The sequence below is a fragment of the Crocodylus siamensis genome, chromosome 1, assembly GCF_052110815.1.
Source record: "Crocodylus siamensis isolate JL-2025a chromosome 1, ASM5211081v1, whole genome shotgun sequence".
Lineage (NCBI taxonomy): Eukaryota > Metazoa > Chordata > Crocodylia > Crocodylidae > Crocodylus > Crocodylus siamensis.
Window position 1 is genome coordinate 71,199,616 of NC_143395.1, and position 14,652 is coordinate 71,214,267.

A 14,652-nucleotide genomic window follows, 5' to 3' on the forward strand; every position below is an offset into this window, starting at 1 on the left:
ATAACACAAGAAACAGCAATGGTGATGCAAGACTCTGGTTTGCCAAATTTACCTTATGTATCATATACACTCCAAGTCGTTGTGATAACAAAGGAGTGTTATCACAGTGCACTGTGTCTGATGTATTGGCTATCAGATGAAAAATCAATGGGCATTTCAAACACTCTCCATTGGCCTATTTTCATCTTCAAAGGGTGCAGACTGAGCTTGGAATTCCTTCCACAAGGTTACAGCAGGACATACAGACAAGGCGTAACAGTGCTTACTACATGCTGCAAAGCCTTTTGAAGCAGAAACGTGCACTTGGAGCATATATATATATATGCGCAGCTGACTATTAAATCCCTGCAACTCTCACTGTACATCAGTGGGGGGTTGATGGAAAAAAGTAGCGGTAATTAAAGTGCTAGCATCTTTTGAAAGAAGATGCTCCCACAATTAAAGTTGCTCCCCCCAATAATAAAAATTCTAGCATCTTTTGAAGAACTATGACGTGAACTGAGTTCATCCTCAGCCTCTACTTCTGATGTCATCCCAACCACTGTGGCCTTAAAAGGCTTTTGAGCAAAGTTACAAACTCAGACCATGGAATTAAAACTATGGAAGTTACTTTGCTGGAAGCCATGGAAACGTGCTTCGCTGAAATTGAATCAGAACCTCTCTACAGCACTGCAACGCTACTGGATCCAAGATACAGGGACAGGTACTTTACTGAAACGCAAAAAGCTGCTGGCTACGGAAATGTTGGCAACACACCTGGAAAAAATGCAAGTCGGTAGGAATGACACAGAACTGACAGAACCCACCACAATGAAATCAGCAGGTGACAGCACTACAAAACTGAGCTCCCTGTGTTCAATGTACGATGAGATATTGAATGAAAGTACCTCTGGGGTAGAAACAGCGTAACAGTTCAGAAACAATGCTATTTGAGTGAGCCCACACTCCCAATAAGTGCTGAAAAACTGAAATACTAGAAGAGCAGCAAAGGCCAATTTCCCCATTTTGGCTGAAGCTACATGGAAGTTTCTCTCTGCCCCCTGCAGCAGTGTTGAGAGCAAACAGCTGATCAGCACATCTTTACATGTTGTGGATGAGAAGAGGAACCACCTGATGTGTGAAAAAGTGGAAATGTTGCTTGTTGTCAAGAAAAACTTTCTACTCACCCACTTGCTACACTAAAGTTTAAATAATTTATTATTATTACAATAGCTTCTACTACTACAAACTGTACTTCAACATTTTTCATTTGTAATTTTTACATCTTGACCTGCATTTCTCTCAGATTTATTTTGAAACCAAAATTATGACTTTGCTGTTTTTTCTCACTTTGTTGGCTTAATTTTTGAAAACAAGTTGAATATTGAGTTTTATAGTGACTTTGCTGTCAAGCGAATCATTATGTAGTATATAAAGTTTATACTGCAAACTACAGTTCTAAAAGTCAACATTTTAAAGTTAGTTTATGTTGGTTTGCTACAAAATGTTTCTAGAAGCAGGAACACAAAAAAAAAATCTATCCATGTGGGTTATAAATGTGTTATAAATGTAAAACAAACAAAAGGTTTGTCAGTAATTTAAAATGCCCTGCATTATTACTAAATGTCACTTATCGGATTGTTATCAGCTGATATGGCTGGTTAATAATCGGTTATCAGTATCAGCCAAGAAAATCCTTATCAGTGTGCTCCTAATATTTAATTAGATTTAAAAAACAGTATTAAAAAGATTGAGAATAAATATCACTCTCATTGTTACTCGTGACATTTCTTTAAGCTTGCATAACTTGTTAGGGTTTTAGTACTGCAATTCATATTCTTGTTATAATAGAAAGACTTGGTAAAAGCAGAAGGTTTTACAATATTTCTGAATTCACCTACTCTGTGTCATTTATTACATGACCTTTATACTACATTTGAAAACTCCATTTGCCCAGGATGAATATAAACCATTCCTGCAAAAGTATTATTAAATTCTGAAGAATCCTAAGTACTCTTTGAAAGTAGATTTCTAGTACCCCTACATGCAAAAGGTCTACCTCCTAAGGTAGACCTAAGTTAACCAAGGCAGTAATCGCCTTGTAAGCCAGCAAGAGGAGTTATATCAATTTTACCCATGTAAACACATTGATAGCAAAAAAAAAGGGGGGGGGCAGGAGCTGCATTAAGAAACTCAATGTCACTAAGGTCACAATCATGTCTTTGGAGCTTTTATTTCTGATGATGCCTATTAAGAGAATTCATGTGGATTGTCACAGCCTATTTTAGATCATTCTCGCTGCCTGTGTGCTGCGCTGCGGCTGTGTGCACACATGGGCATTTATTGGCCAAATTATCATCCACTTCAGGCCAATTTCTAAAACAGCCAATTTTCTTAATATTGGTACCGACCCATTATTGGACAGATGCATCAGTGCACCTCTAAAATTCACCCTTACGTGACTGGTGTGGTGGAAGCCCAAAGGGGGGAGTGTGCTGGTTTGTGCAGGGCATTGTGGGAGTGACACACACCAAAATACAGTCTCCTGTGTGGACCTGTGCTCCTTGCTCATTGTCTGCGACATGTTTCTGTAGTTGCCATCCTCATAGTAACATTCACCACCACCCTGCGCTTGCGTGTACTGTCTGCTGTTGGCGAGTACCAAAATTGTCTTGTAAAAGTGGTAGAAATAGGTCTGGAGGTCAGTATAATAGAGGTCTTGGGTTATACCCCTATTTGTTACATTGTAACATGGATTCCCTTTATGCAAATTCGGGTTGTGCGCCGTTTTCCAGGAATGCATGTACAGCATAAAATGAGGGAAACCTGTACAAAAACCAACCAACTGCCACAGCTTTCTTCACACCACCAACTTTCATCTTAGAGCACACCACTAGATTCATCATCTAAGCCAAGCTCTGTTACAACCATATCTGCTCTGAACCCACTGACTGGAATGAACCCCTTAAGGATCTGGAGCAGATTCTTACAATACAATCCCAAAGCTGTGGCCACTCAAATCAACAAAGCCAGACTCAAACCTTGCTCCAACCTGTTACAATACCAACCCAGGACAAGGACAACAGAATCCCTCTGGTTGTCACCTAGCCCTCAGCTTAAACAACTCAGACACACCATGATGACCTCCAACCCCTCCTGGAAAAGGATGATGGTCTCAACTTCGGAGACAAACCTGTCCTGGCTTACAATCAGGCCCTGAACCTCAAATGGTGTCTCTCAAACACCAGACTAATGAACTCCCATCCTTTCTGAGGCACCAGGCCTTGCAATCAACTCATATGCCTACTGTATCAGCACATCAATACAAAGCACATCAGACAAGAGCCAATAACAAGGGGCATCTTTACATGTGCTCTCAGAGTTGCTCTAATTGAAGTACCCACAGCATCTCATGTATTCAGCATCCCACACTTCAAAACAGTGGCAGGGGCGCTTTAACTAAAGCTCATAAAGTGCCCCTGCCTCCATTCTGAAGTGCAGGGATGCTGAATGCACATGACACGGAGGTTGCTGGAGCATGCTAATTAGCTACACATCTTTACTGGATTAATCGAGTCTGCTCCAACACATGCAAATTAGCACATGTCAGATATGCATATAGGTACCCCAAGGAGTACAACAGCCAAGGTTCATTCACCTGTAACTTACAACACCCAGCTGTTGTCTACTTAGGACAGACAGGGCCATGAATGAACACCAGGGATCCTGGTTTTCTCCAATTAAAAACTGCAAATTCTCTGGTTAAAAACCCAAAATCCATAATAAAAATTAAAGGCTCCATAGCCTCTCCCAGTGCTGCTGGTGCCCCGCACTCCCCTGCAGAGTCTTAACAGCCCTCCTGATGCCCCTCACAACAGCCCCCCAGACCCACAGACATGCAGACACAGCCATTGACACCCACCCAAGCAGTTAAGTGTGTGTGGAGGGAAGGGGCAGGGGAGGGAAGGTGCTGGGGGGTAGATCAAGAAGGGGGGAGTGTGCCCCTGTGCCCACTCCCAGGAGCAGGGCCGGAGGGTGAGAGCAGGGGTGCCGCTCAGAGGGCCACACACATGCCGGCCAGCCTAACAGGAGGTTCGCACATAGAGACCGCCATCGCAACTCTACCAGTGGGCCCTGCACTACCATCCCACAGCCACCTGAATGGCTTTGTGGGCAAGCGGCACAGGGAGCAGCAACAGCAGTGCGGTGGCAACCACCTTGTGCAGACCACATAGGTGCCACCCGGCCGGGGGATGAAACAAGGGGGCTTGCATGCAGCAGCAGGCCCCACAACAGGCTGCACGGCTTTGCAGCAATGTGGGGTGGTGGCGGCTGCACGCAGGGTGGGGGGGCTTTGTGGGTAAGCGCTGCCACCGTGGAGCCATGCCCTTCCCCCCTGGATCCTAGAGGTAAGTGGGGCTTGGTGGCTGTGGGGCAGGGCTGGGGAAGATGGTTGGGGGCTGAGGAAGCAGGGGTGCTGCCAGCCCCAGGCGGCACATCGTAGCTGGGAGCAGGGCCAGGGAGTGAGGGCAGGGGCGCCCCTCTGTGGGGGCCTTTGCAGGCAAGTGATACACGCATGCTGCCTGCCATGTGCGGGCCACACGCATGCTGCCTGCCATGTGCGGGCCACACGCATGCTGCCTGCCATGTGCGGGCCACACGCATGCTGCCTGCCATGTGCGGGCCACACGCATGCTGCCTGCCATGTGCGGGCCACACGCATGCTGCCTGCCATGTGCGGGCCACACGCATGCTGCCTGCCATGTGCGGGCCACACGCATGCTGCCTATCTGGGGGAGAGGGGGGTTGGGAGGCTGGCATGTGGCCAGAGCATAGCTCCATGGCCAGCTCTGCAGTAAGGGCAAGGAATGGGGGCATGGTAGGGGGGCAGGGGCTTGGGCTTGCACACAGCAGCCGCTGCCACTTACTTGGAGGCCTGTGATGACGGTGACTGCCACTACCTCCAAAACTTCCCCACTGCTGCCACGGAGCTCTGCCCAGAGCTCTGCAGCCAGCCACCGGGTGGCAGCATGGTGGTGGCTGGGCAGAACGCAGCCATTCCCACCACCACCCTGCTCTGCACCACTGGCTATACAGCTCCAAGCACGGCTCCACGGCAGCAGCAGGAGCTTGTGGAGGTGGTGGCAGTCACCGCTGGCACAGGCGGCTGCTGCCACTTGCCTATGGGGCTGCGTGTGCCAGGGGTGATGGCCACTGCACAGAAAACCTCCTGCTGCTGCCACAGAGCCGTGCTCGGAGCTGTGTGGCCGGCGGCAGCGATGCAGCGTGGTGGGGCTGGGAACGGCTGTGTGCTACCCAGCGACCACCATCCCGTGCTGCATTGCTGCCATTGGCCGCACAGCTCCAAGCATGGCTCCACAACAGCAACAGCAGGTTTTGTATGCAGTGGCCATCACTGCTGGCACGGGCAGCCCCACAGGCAAGCAGCAGCTGCCGCCTGTGCCAGTGGTGATGGCCGCTGAGTACAAAACCTCCCGCTGCCGCCATGGACCCATGCTTCGAGCTGTGCAGCCAGCGGCAGCAGCGCAGGGTGGTGGTGGCCGAGCGGCACGCAGCCATTCCTAGCATCACCACCCTGCGCTGCTGCTGCCGGCCACAGGGCTCTGAGCACGGCTCCACAGTGGCAGCGGGAGGTTTTGGAGGCAGTGGCCATCGTCGCCATCACGGGCCTCCAGGTAAGTGCCAGCGCCGTGTGCAAGCCCAAGCGCCCCCATCCCTCGCCCTGGCTGCAGCATCAGCCATGGAGCCGTGCTCCAGCCACATACCAGCCTCCCTCTCCCCCTCCCCCAGCTGCACAGCATGCGTGTGGCCTATACATGGTGGGTACTACCACACTGTGCCAGGCATCACTTTCCCACAAAGCCCCCACAGAGGGGCACCCCTGTCCTTACACCCTGGCTCTGCTCCCAGCTGCGATGTGCTGCCTGGGGCCAGTAGCACCCCCGCTCCCTTAGCCCCCAACTACCTTCCCAGCCCTGCCCCATTGCCCCACTTACCTTCATGCTCCAGGGGCAAAGGGTAAGTCTGAACCTGAACCCGGCTTTGGCTGCCTCAGAGGCTCAGGCTCCGTCCTTCCCACTCTCCCTCCCTGGAGGTTTCCCGCCCTTTTTGCAATTGGCTCCTGAAGGCTGGAGCTGTGCCAGTCTACAAGAGCTCTTTGCAAAGGTGGAGAATCCACAGATTTCTCTGCTAAAAAGAGAAATCTACATTTTCTCCGAGAAAAACAGGGAATCCATGGTTTTCTCCCTTTTTCCGTGGGAAACGGAAAGCCAGGATCCCTGATGAACGCTAATCTGATATGAGCTGCAGAAAGACAAAACACCTGTGGCTGAACACTGACCTCCCTGGATGCTCCTTCGCTGACCTCAGGACTGTTGCTTAGTTTTTAAAATTTTTCTGTCTGGTTTCAATGGGAAACTGTGGAACAAGACATCACCCACAAACTAAACTGTATGAAGTATGGTTTAAACAGGGACTATGATTCTTATCCCATAACTCAGATTATCTTTTATGACACCTTTTTTCTTATGGGTTTTTTGCCTGTATTCCTGTCATAGCACCCCTCATCCCCCACACTTTCCTACCTACTGTATTCTAATCTCTCACTACACTTTATACTCTGTTCTATGCTGTCCTTCCACAGCATCTGATGAAGTCAATTTGGGGGTGACAGAAGCTTATGTGCTGTCCTCTCTCTCCCCCCACCCATATATATATATATATATCTTATTTAGTTAGTCAATAAAGGGGCATATATCCACCTTGCTTTCTGACTGACTTCAGACTACCATGGTAAACTACCTCTCTTCTCTCAGTTGCCTCCCAGGCTTCAGGTGCAGCAGCTTGTATCAACATCTGCATTCTGGCTCATGGTTTGTCTGACAGCCCATTACTCACAGTACTTAAGCACAACACTCCACAGCACTGCTTCCAAACACAATTAACCTCTTCTTTCCCCATGTACACATTAGTCAGGGAAACTGAGGCATGCAGCATCACACACACACTTATACCATTAATAACAAGACAAAAGGATAGTTTGTCATAGAAAATTTCAAGTGCCCATGTATAAAATGCCCAGATAAAACAATGTGGCTTATAAACTTCATTGCTGAACAAGAAAGGTTTCTACACCTCCCTGCCTGCCATCTGACACCACCAGGAAAGAAACTCTGCTCAATCTACACAACAAAGAGCAAGCACACAGAGGAACTCTCATGGACCCAGAAGGACAGTTTTCCAGCTTCTACTTCCTCTGCAGAAATGAAGTTTATTTACTGCATATGGGGACTTTTTATCATCTTGAACTTTCCCTGAGCCTTATGAAGGGTGCATGAACCTGGAAGCTTGCAGAAAAAAAGATTTTTTTTTGCAATTTCTCAGTTGGTCTAATAAAAGGTATCATTTTGGAACCAAGAGTTCTAGATTTTTGTATTTCAAATAAAACAATGTTTTTTGGTTGTAGCCATGTTGGTCTAAGAACACAGGCAGGCAAACTTCTTTGGGTAGACGCAATATCTTTTATTAGACCAACTGAGTACTACTACTCAGGTGGTCTAATAAAAGATATCACGTCTACCCTAAGGAGTAGTAGTACTCAGCTGGTCTAATAAAAGATGTCACATCTACCCTAAGAAGCTCTCCTACCAAATAAAACAATGAGACAAAGCTTAAGGAAACAATATCTCCACCCTTGCAGTTTCTGTTCTTGCAACACCTAATTTTAGAGCACATGAAAAAATATGCTATTTTTAATGTAGTCATTTTAAATGAAGCAAAATTGTTAATTCAACAATGGCAGCTGTGCCACTAAGTAATACTGACAACAATATATGAAGGGTTTACCACAAGGAAAATAGTCACCCTTTGGAATTTACTAACTTTTAGAAAGGAAGATTTCAATAATTTTAGGATATACAGCCAACATCAAGATAAAGTAACCTCCTTTAGGTGTACGCCATTAGAGATTTTTGTGGCTGATACCAATAGACAATTTTTAAGGAAGCATACTGGCCCATGATCTATACTGCCATAAGAGAGGCATCCTGGGACAAGATGGTCTTCATCTCTCTTCTAAAAGTAAGAGTCTGTTCTCTTATAGGTTGGCTGATCGCCTCCAAAGGGCTTTAAACTAGGTTCGTCAGGGGACATGGAAGCAGAAGATAAGGAGAACCTAGGATCAGCGAGGCACAAGCAATACACTGGATCAGCCCAGGTAAGCACTAAGGGGCCCAATAAACATCAGGACAGGGGGGTACACCAAAGACACCCATCGGGGGCTTAAATGTCTCTACATTAATGCTGGGATTACGGGGAACAAGCAGGAGAAACTTGCATTGCGGCTTGCAAGCAACAACTTCAACCTGGTTGGACTAACTGAAACCTGGTGGGACCCTACGCATGATTGGGCAATAGGCATTGAGGGTTACAGGTTGTACAGATGGGATAGAGTGGGGAAAAAAAGAGGGGCGCGTTGATCTTTATGTTAAACAATATGCATCCTCTATAATCAAGATGGGAACAGGGGAGGGCTAAATTGAGGTACTGTGGGTCAAGATACAAGGAGATCAGGGAGAAAGGCACTTGGTAGTGGGGGTCCACTATAGACCACAACACTAGGAGGATGAGCTTGACCTGGAATTCTCCAGGCAGCTCTCAGAGGCCCACAGGACAGGCAGCTCTCAGAGGCCATGTGGTTGTCATGGGTGACCTAAACTACCCTGACATCTGCTGGGAGGAGCAGTCAGCCAAATCTAATGGCTCATGTAAGTTCTAAACCGGCATACAGGACCTCCACCTACACAGGAGGTATACAGTCCCACTAGGGGAAACGTCTTGCTGGACTTGGTGTTAGCTACAGGGGATGACCTGGTGGGGAATCTGCAGGTACAAGGTAACCTAGGGGATAGCGGCCATTGATTGAATTCACTATCCAGCAAAGGATGGGTAAACTAACCAACAGGGCTGAAGTGCTAGACTTCAGAAAAGCTAACTTCAGTGTGCTCAGAAGATTAGTTAGTGAGGCATTAAAGCTCAAGAGCATTGGCAATATGGCAGTCCAGGAAGGGTGATTGTTCCTCAAGGGAACAATCCTACGGGCGTAGGAGGAGACAGTCCCATTACCCATAAAAGGAGGCAAATGGCCAAGAAGCCCTCTTGGCTGAATAGGGAAGTCCAGGAAAGCTCAAAGGCAAAGAAAGAGGTATACAGACTCTGGACACAAAGGGTAGCTACCAAAGAGGAGTACATCTCCCTGGCTCGCACTTGCAGGGAATAAGTTAGGAAGGCCAAAGCAAGATTAGAATTTAGGCTGGCGACAAAAATTAAGGACAACAAAAAGTCCTTCTTCAGGTATACAGGGAGCAAAAGGAAAGCATAGGGTAGCGTAAGACTCATACAGGACAAACTAGGGCAATTGGTGACAGAGAGGGGGGACAAAGCTGAGCTCTTCAATGAGTTCTTTGCATCTGTATTCCTAGACACAGACCAAAACAAATCTCCCATTTGGATCAGACAGACACAGGAGGGACACCAGCCCATCAACTGTTAGCGCAGACATAGTGAAAGGGCACTTGGAGGGGCTGGATGTGTTCAAATCACTGGGCCCAAATGAATTTCATCCAAGGGTGCTGAAGAAATTAGCCAGTGTCATGGCAGAGCCGCCAGCACATCTGTTCAAGCATTCATGGTGCTCCAGTCAGGTCCCAGAGGACTGGAAAAGAGCCTATTTTCAAGAAGGGGAGGAGAGAGGAACCAGGAAACTATAGGCCAATTAGTCTCATCTCTATCCTTGGGAAAACTCTGGAAAAAATCATTAAGGATCACATTTGTGGGAGCCCAGCAGGGGAAATAATGCTGAAAGGAAATCCACACGGGTTTACTGCAGGTAGATCCTGCCTGACTAACCTTGTTTCTTTTTATGACCAGGTCACAAAATCCTTAGATGCAGATGTTGAGGTAGATATCATTTACCTAGACTTTAAGAAGGCCTTTGATATGGTATCTCATTCTGTTCTCATAAATAAACTGACAGGCTGTGAAGTAAATGATTACACAGTCAGGTGGGTGGCAAATTAGCTTGGGGGTTACACCCAGAGAGTGGTGGTGGACGGGTCAATATCAACCTGGAAATATGTGGGCCATGGAGTACCGCAAGGCTTGGTCCTTGGACCGGTGCTATTCAGTGTCTTCATCAGTGGCTTGGAAGAGGGCGTGGAGAGCACCCTGTCCAAGTTTGCAGATGATACCAAATTGTGGGGCAAAGTTAACACACTAGATGGTAGGAAACGGATCCAGGTGGATCTGGACAGGCTGGAAAAAAGGGCAGAATGAAATAGGATGCAGTTCAACAAAGACAAATGCAAAGTGCTGCACCTAGGCAAAAAGAACCACCAACACACAGGCTGAGGGATGACCTTCCCAGCAGCACAGCAGCAGAAAAGGATCTTGGAGTCATGGCTGTATACAAGAGGAACATAAGTCGTCAATGTAACAAAGTGATCAACAAGGCTACCTGCACTCTCTCATGCATTAGCAGATGCACTTCAAGAGGGATGTGGAGAATCTTGAGAGGGTTTAGAGAAGGGCCACTCATATGGTCAGAGGCCTGCAGGCAAGGACCTACAACGAGAGACTTGAGGGACCTAGATCTCTTCAGCCTTTGCAAGAGAAGGCTGAGAGGTGATCTTGTGGCTGCCTATAAATTCATCAGGGGAGGGCAGCAGGGAGTAGGACATGCTCTATTTACTAGGGCACCTTCTAGAATAACTAGGAACAATTGCCACAAATTGACAGAGCAGATTTAGGTTGGACATTAGAAAGAAATTCTTCACAGGAAGGGTTGCCAGAATCTGGAATCGGCTTCCAAAGGAGGTGGTGCTCTCCCCTACCTTGGGGGTCTTCAAGAGGAGACTGGACAAGCTTCTAGCAGACCCCAGCATTCTTTCCTGTCCAGGGCAGTGGATCAGACTCCTTCCAACCCCAACATCTATGAATCCTACGATATCGATATAATTTTTGATACGTAGCTCTTCAGCTTGAAGCTGGTAAGTCTGGTGTGGTGGAAGGGGGCAGGGGGTGGCATATCAAGGTCCGTGGTGAGGGAGGGAATGGGGCTGGGGCAGACGTTGACCAGCAGGGACAGAGCCACAAGTGGCTCATCTGCAGGGGTGAGGGAGGGTATGTGCCACCCAGATCTGTGTGGCCTAGGGATGGCTCTAGCTGTGGACTGGGGTCAGCGCAGGACAGAGGCACAGCTCATTGCGGGGGTGGCTCCTGCAATTATGCATGGCTCGTCTAGTGCTCATCTGGCAGCTCCGGCCACTGTTCCCACTGCTTCTCCAGGACACCATTTGGGGTGGGGGGTGGGGGAGATATGCCCTTGGATCTGCTCAGCTGGGAAAAGCCTGGTCCCAACCCACCCTGCCCCATGCAGGTCCAGGGGCACACATCCTGCCTCCCTGTGCCCTCCCGGATGAGCGGCAGCAGTGGTGGGAGCTACCAGATGAGCACCAGACAAGCCACACAGCAATGTGAGCTGCACATCCCACCCCACTTCCTGCACCCCGTGCCTACCCCAGCCGGACAGCCCCTGCCACAACCCCACAGGGGCCAACACAAGGGACTCCCTCACCAGGGGTGCCTTGATCTGCCCCGCCCCCATGCTCCTTCCCTTTCCACCACACCAGATTTACTAGCTGCATGCAACTCTTCATGCTGGTGACTCTGCTGCTCACTGCCTACGTGCTGAGCTGCGGCTGTGTGTATGCATTGGCATTTACTGGACAAGTTATCAGCCACACTGGGACAATTTCCGATACAGAAAAATTTCTTTATATCAGTGCTGATCCGACATTGGACCAATGGTGCACCTCTAACATCCTTAGAAGTGGTCTGGGTACCTCAAAATAAAAGCATCTATGAGGCACACACATTTTGTACAAACTGAGAATCAGAGTGTAAGTAAACCAACAAAGCTGAGTGACAAGTTTTGAGAGGTTTCTGATGCCAAACAGAAATCTGGCAAACAGAAATCTGGCAGAAGAGATTGGTAGGTCTCTTGAGCCACAAGGATCTAAAGAAAGCAGTCAGAGTACAATGTGAAAAAACTAAACAAATACATTTGCGCTGGTGTTCACTCTAGAGCAGCAGTTCTCAACATTTATAAATTCAAGGGGCCCCTATGTAACCTTTCGGAATTTAACAGCACTCCACTTTAAAAACAAAAATAGATATACTAGATGATAGTGTTATTTAATGTGTTACGTTATAATACAGCGATGGAATTAAGTATACAAGATGTATACTGAGTACCAAATCCACTTCTCCAGGCTGCTGGCAGGGACGCTTCTCAGCTCTGCCTGGCCCAACACACATTTGCTCCTGGTGCGGAACATAAACTTGTCACACATGACCCAGGTCACTACTGGAAACTAGAAACCAGGGGAGTGGGGGGCAGCAATTTCTGCCCTTGATTACCATCAGGCCAGAAACAGCCAGCCAGACACAGGGACAGGACCTAGCCACCAGGTCCACCTGGCCTGCAGAGACTAGGTGCTGAGCCGTACACACAAGTGTGTGGGGTGCTGAGGAGCAAGGGGTTGAGAAACAGGCCCCAGGAGGCCCAGGGAAGAGAAGGGACGGGAGGTCAAGGGGCACGTGCCCAGGACAGAGCAAAGGAGGAGGTGGTGCTGACCCCAGAGGTACCCGACTGCCGAGCCCGAGGGCCTGCGGCCGGGGCACCCGGCAGGGCGGAGCACCCCACACTGGGCAGCTCGTCTTTCTCCGCTCCCGCGGCACAGGCGGGACACGCCGCCGGAGCCCCCGGCCCGGGCTGGCCCTGCGCGCCCCGCTCACCTGCCACCGGCTGCCCCCGCCGGGGGCAGTGTAGCCAGCGCGGCGGGATCTTGCAGAAGGCCATGGCGGCGCCGCCCCCTGCCCCGGCCCCGGCGGCTCCCAGCGCTCCGCGGCCCGCGCCCACCGCCGTTTCATTCAGCCCCGACTCCGCAACGCCCGCCGCCGGCCCGCCATGCACCGCGCACCGCCACTTCCGCCCCCGACACCTTCCTTTTCCGGCACTGCTCTGCACGCCGGGTGGGGGGGGGCCTCAGCGTCCCAGCTGTCCGGCCCCTGGGGCGGGTGTGGGAGACCCCGTCTGGCCCCGCCCCTCAATGCGATCCGGTCACTGGGGTCCCGGGCGGTCCTGGGGAGTCGCGGCGGCGGGGCTTGTGCTCCTTGAGGTGTGAGCAAAATCTAAGGCAGCTTCCAGAGATTAACGCATGCCTAGGGCCCTGGGTGAAGAAGGCGTCTAGCTGTGCTTGCTTTACATAATATAATTATTGAGTGAAAAAAGTAATATAAACATTTCATCTTCAGCTCATGAGTTTGCCGAGGGCCCACCAAACGGTTAACCTGGCAGCTTCATTGGGATGAGTTAAAAACAGCCCTCAGGGCTGTGAAACAGGAGCTCAGTTACCAGGAGCAGCCAAACAAAGGCTGGCTCACCTGGTGGAACAGCAAGACCATTAAAAAAGAGGGTCCTTAGTGGATGAGAATGAAGAATTTTGAAGGGGTCAGGTTGATTATAATGAGCTGTGAAATCAGTTAACTGCCTCAGTGCTGCCTGGCTAGAAATGCTGCTGCCACTGCCAGGCACTTGGTTTTAAACATTGGACAGCACTTGGACAGGACTCAAAGGAGGGTGCAAGTGCACCAGTACCCCCCCAGGATCCACCCCTTTCTGACAGGATCCCTACACTCTCCAGTTGCAGCTGGAGACAGTACATGGGGGCCCTATGATGCTCAGCTGAGGTGCCCCAATATCAGCCTGGTTAGATGTGCAAACACCTACATGTGGTTAGCCCAGAGATTTCAGATAGAAGTCTGTAGTGTCCGAATCATGCCAGCCTGCAGTGCTTTCTTCTTTGGCAGAAGAAGGGCTCTGTTATTTTTCCACAGACAAAAACCAAAGTTGAAGCAAGACGCTAGCGGCCTCAAGTAGTACCACAGATGTAGTTTTCGGGCTGGTAGTGATCAGGCAGAGACTGCGCAGAACTCAGCCTGCGCTCCAAAACCTGCCACAGACACTGGGTAAAGACGTTGGGAACTAACCCACACAAAGCATCATGCTGCCACACTGACAGCTTACTTCCAGCATGGCCCCCAAAGTGTGACCCACCTATACTCAATCCTGCTCCAAATCCAGGATAGGCTGGTAGAGTTGTTCCCAGCACACCAAAGACCAAGCTCTTAAAAACAGCCACAGAGGGGCAGCATCACCAAAGCATTTCTGAATTTGGAGCATGTTGTTGGGAGAAGGTGGGAAATGTGTGCATGGAGGTGTCCTGGCCAAAACAAGTTGCTGCAGTGTAAACATACCCTTAGACTCACCGGTACCCAATCTAACTAGCTAGGGCAAGTTCACACTACTCTGTAGTCAGAAGCCTGATTGTAGACATGCTCCAAGTACACGGAGTCACAAGCATATTTAGAAAGTGTATAAGAGGCAACAAACAAGTGCAAAGGGCAGTTCTGATGTTGGTACACTGACTAGTTGCAGAGTTTGATGAGCAAACAATTTCTTTTTTCCTGTGAAGAAATTACTCGTCTATTGACTGAGTCATGCAGGAACACAAATTATGTTTTTTTTGTATC

General features: G+C 49.2%; 1 protein-coding gene across 3 annotated transcripts in view; it reads right to left on the reverse strand.

Annotated features, from left to right (window-relative positions):
• The window catches only part of RNGTT (RNA guanylyltransferase and 5'-phosphatase), a 398,444-nt gene that overhangs the window by 368,731 nt on the left and 15,061 nt on the right, over positions 1–14,652 (reverse strand). Inside the window, exon 1 of one of the 3 annotated variants that reach the window (XM_090036479.1) lies at positions 12,856–13,044. The exons of 1 other annotated variant lie outside the window; for it this stretch is intronic. In XM_090036479.1, coding sequence (XP_089892605.1) covers positions 12,856–12,919 — 64 coding nt within the window. In that variant the 5' untranslated portion in view covers positions 12,920–13,044. Of the gene's footprint in view, positions 1–12,855; positions 13,045–14,652 lie in introns of those variants that run through there. One more of the 3 variants, XM_090036459.1, reaches the window with a different exon arrangement.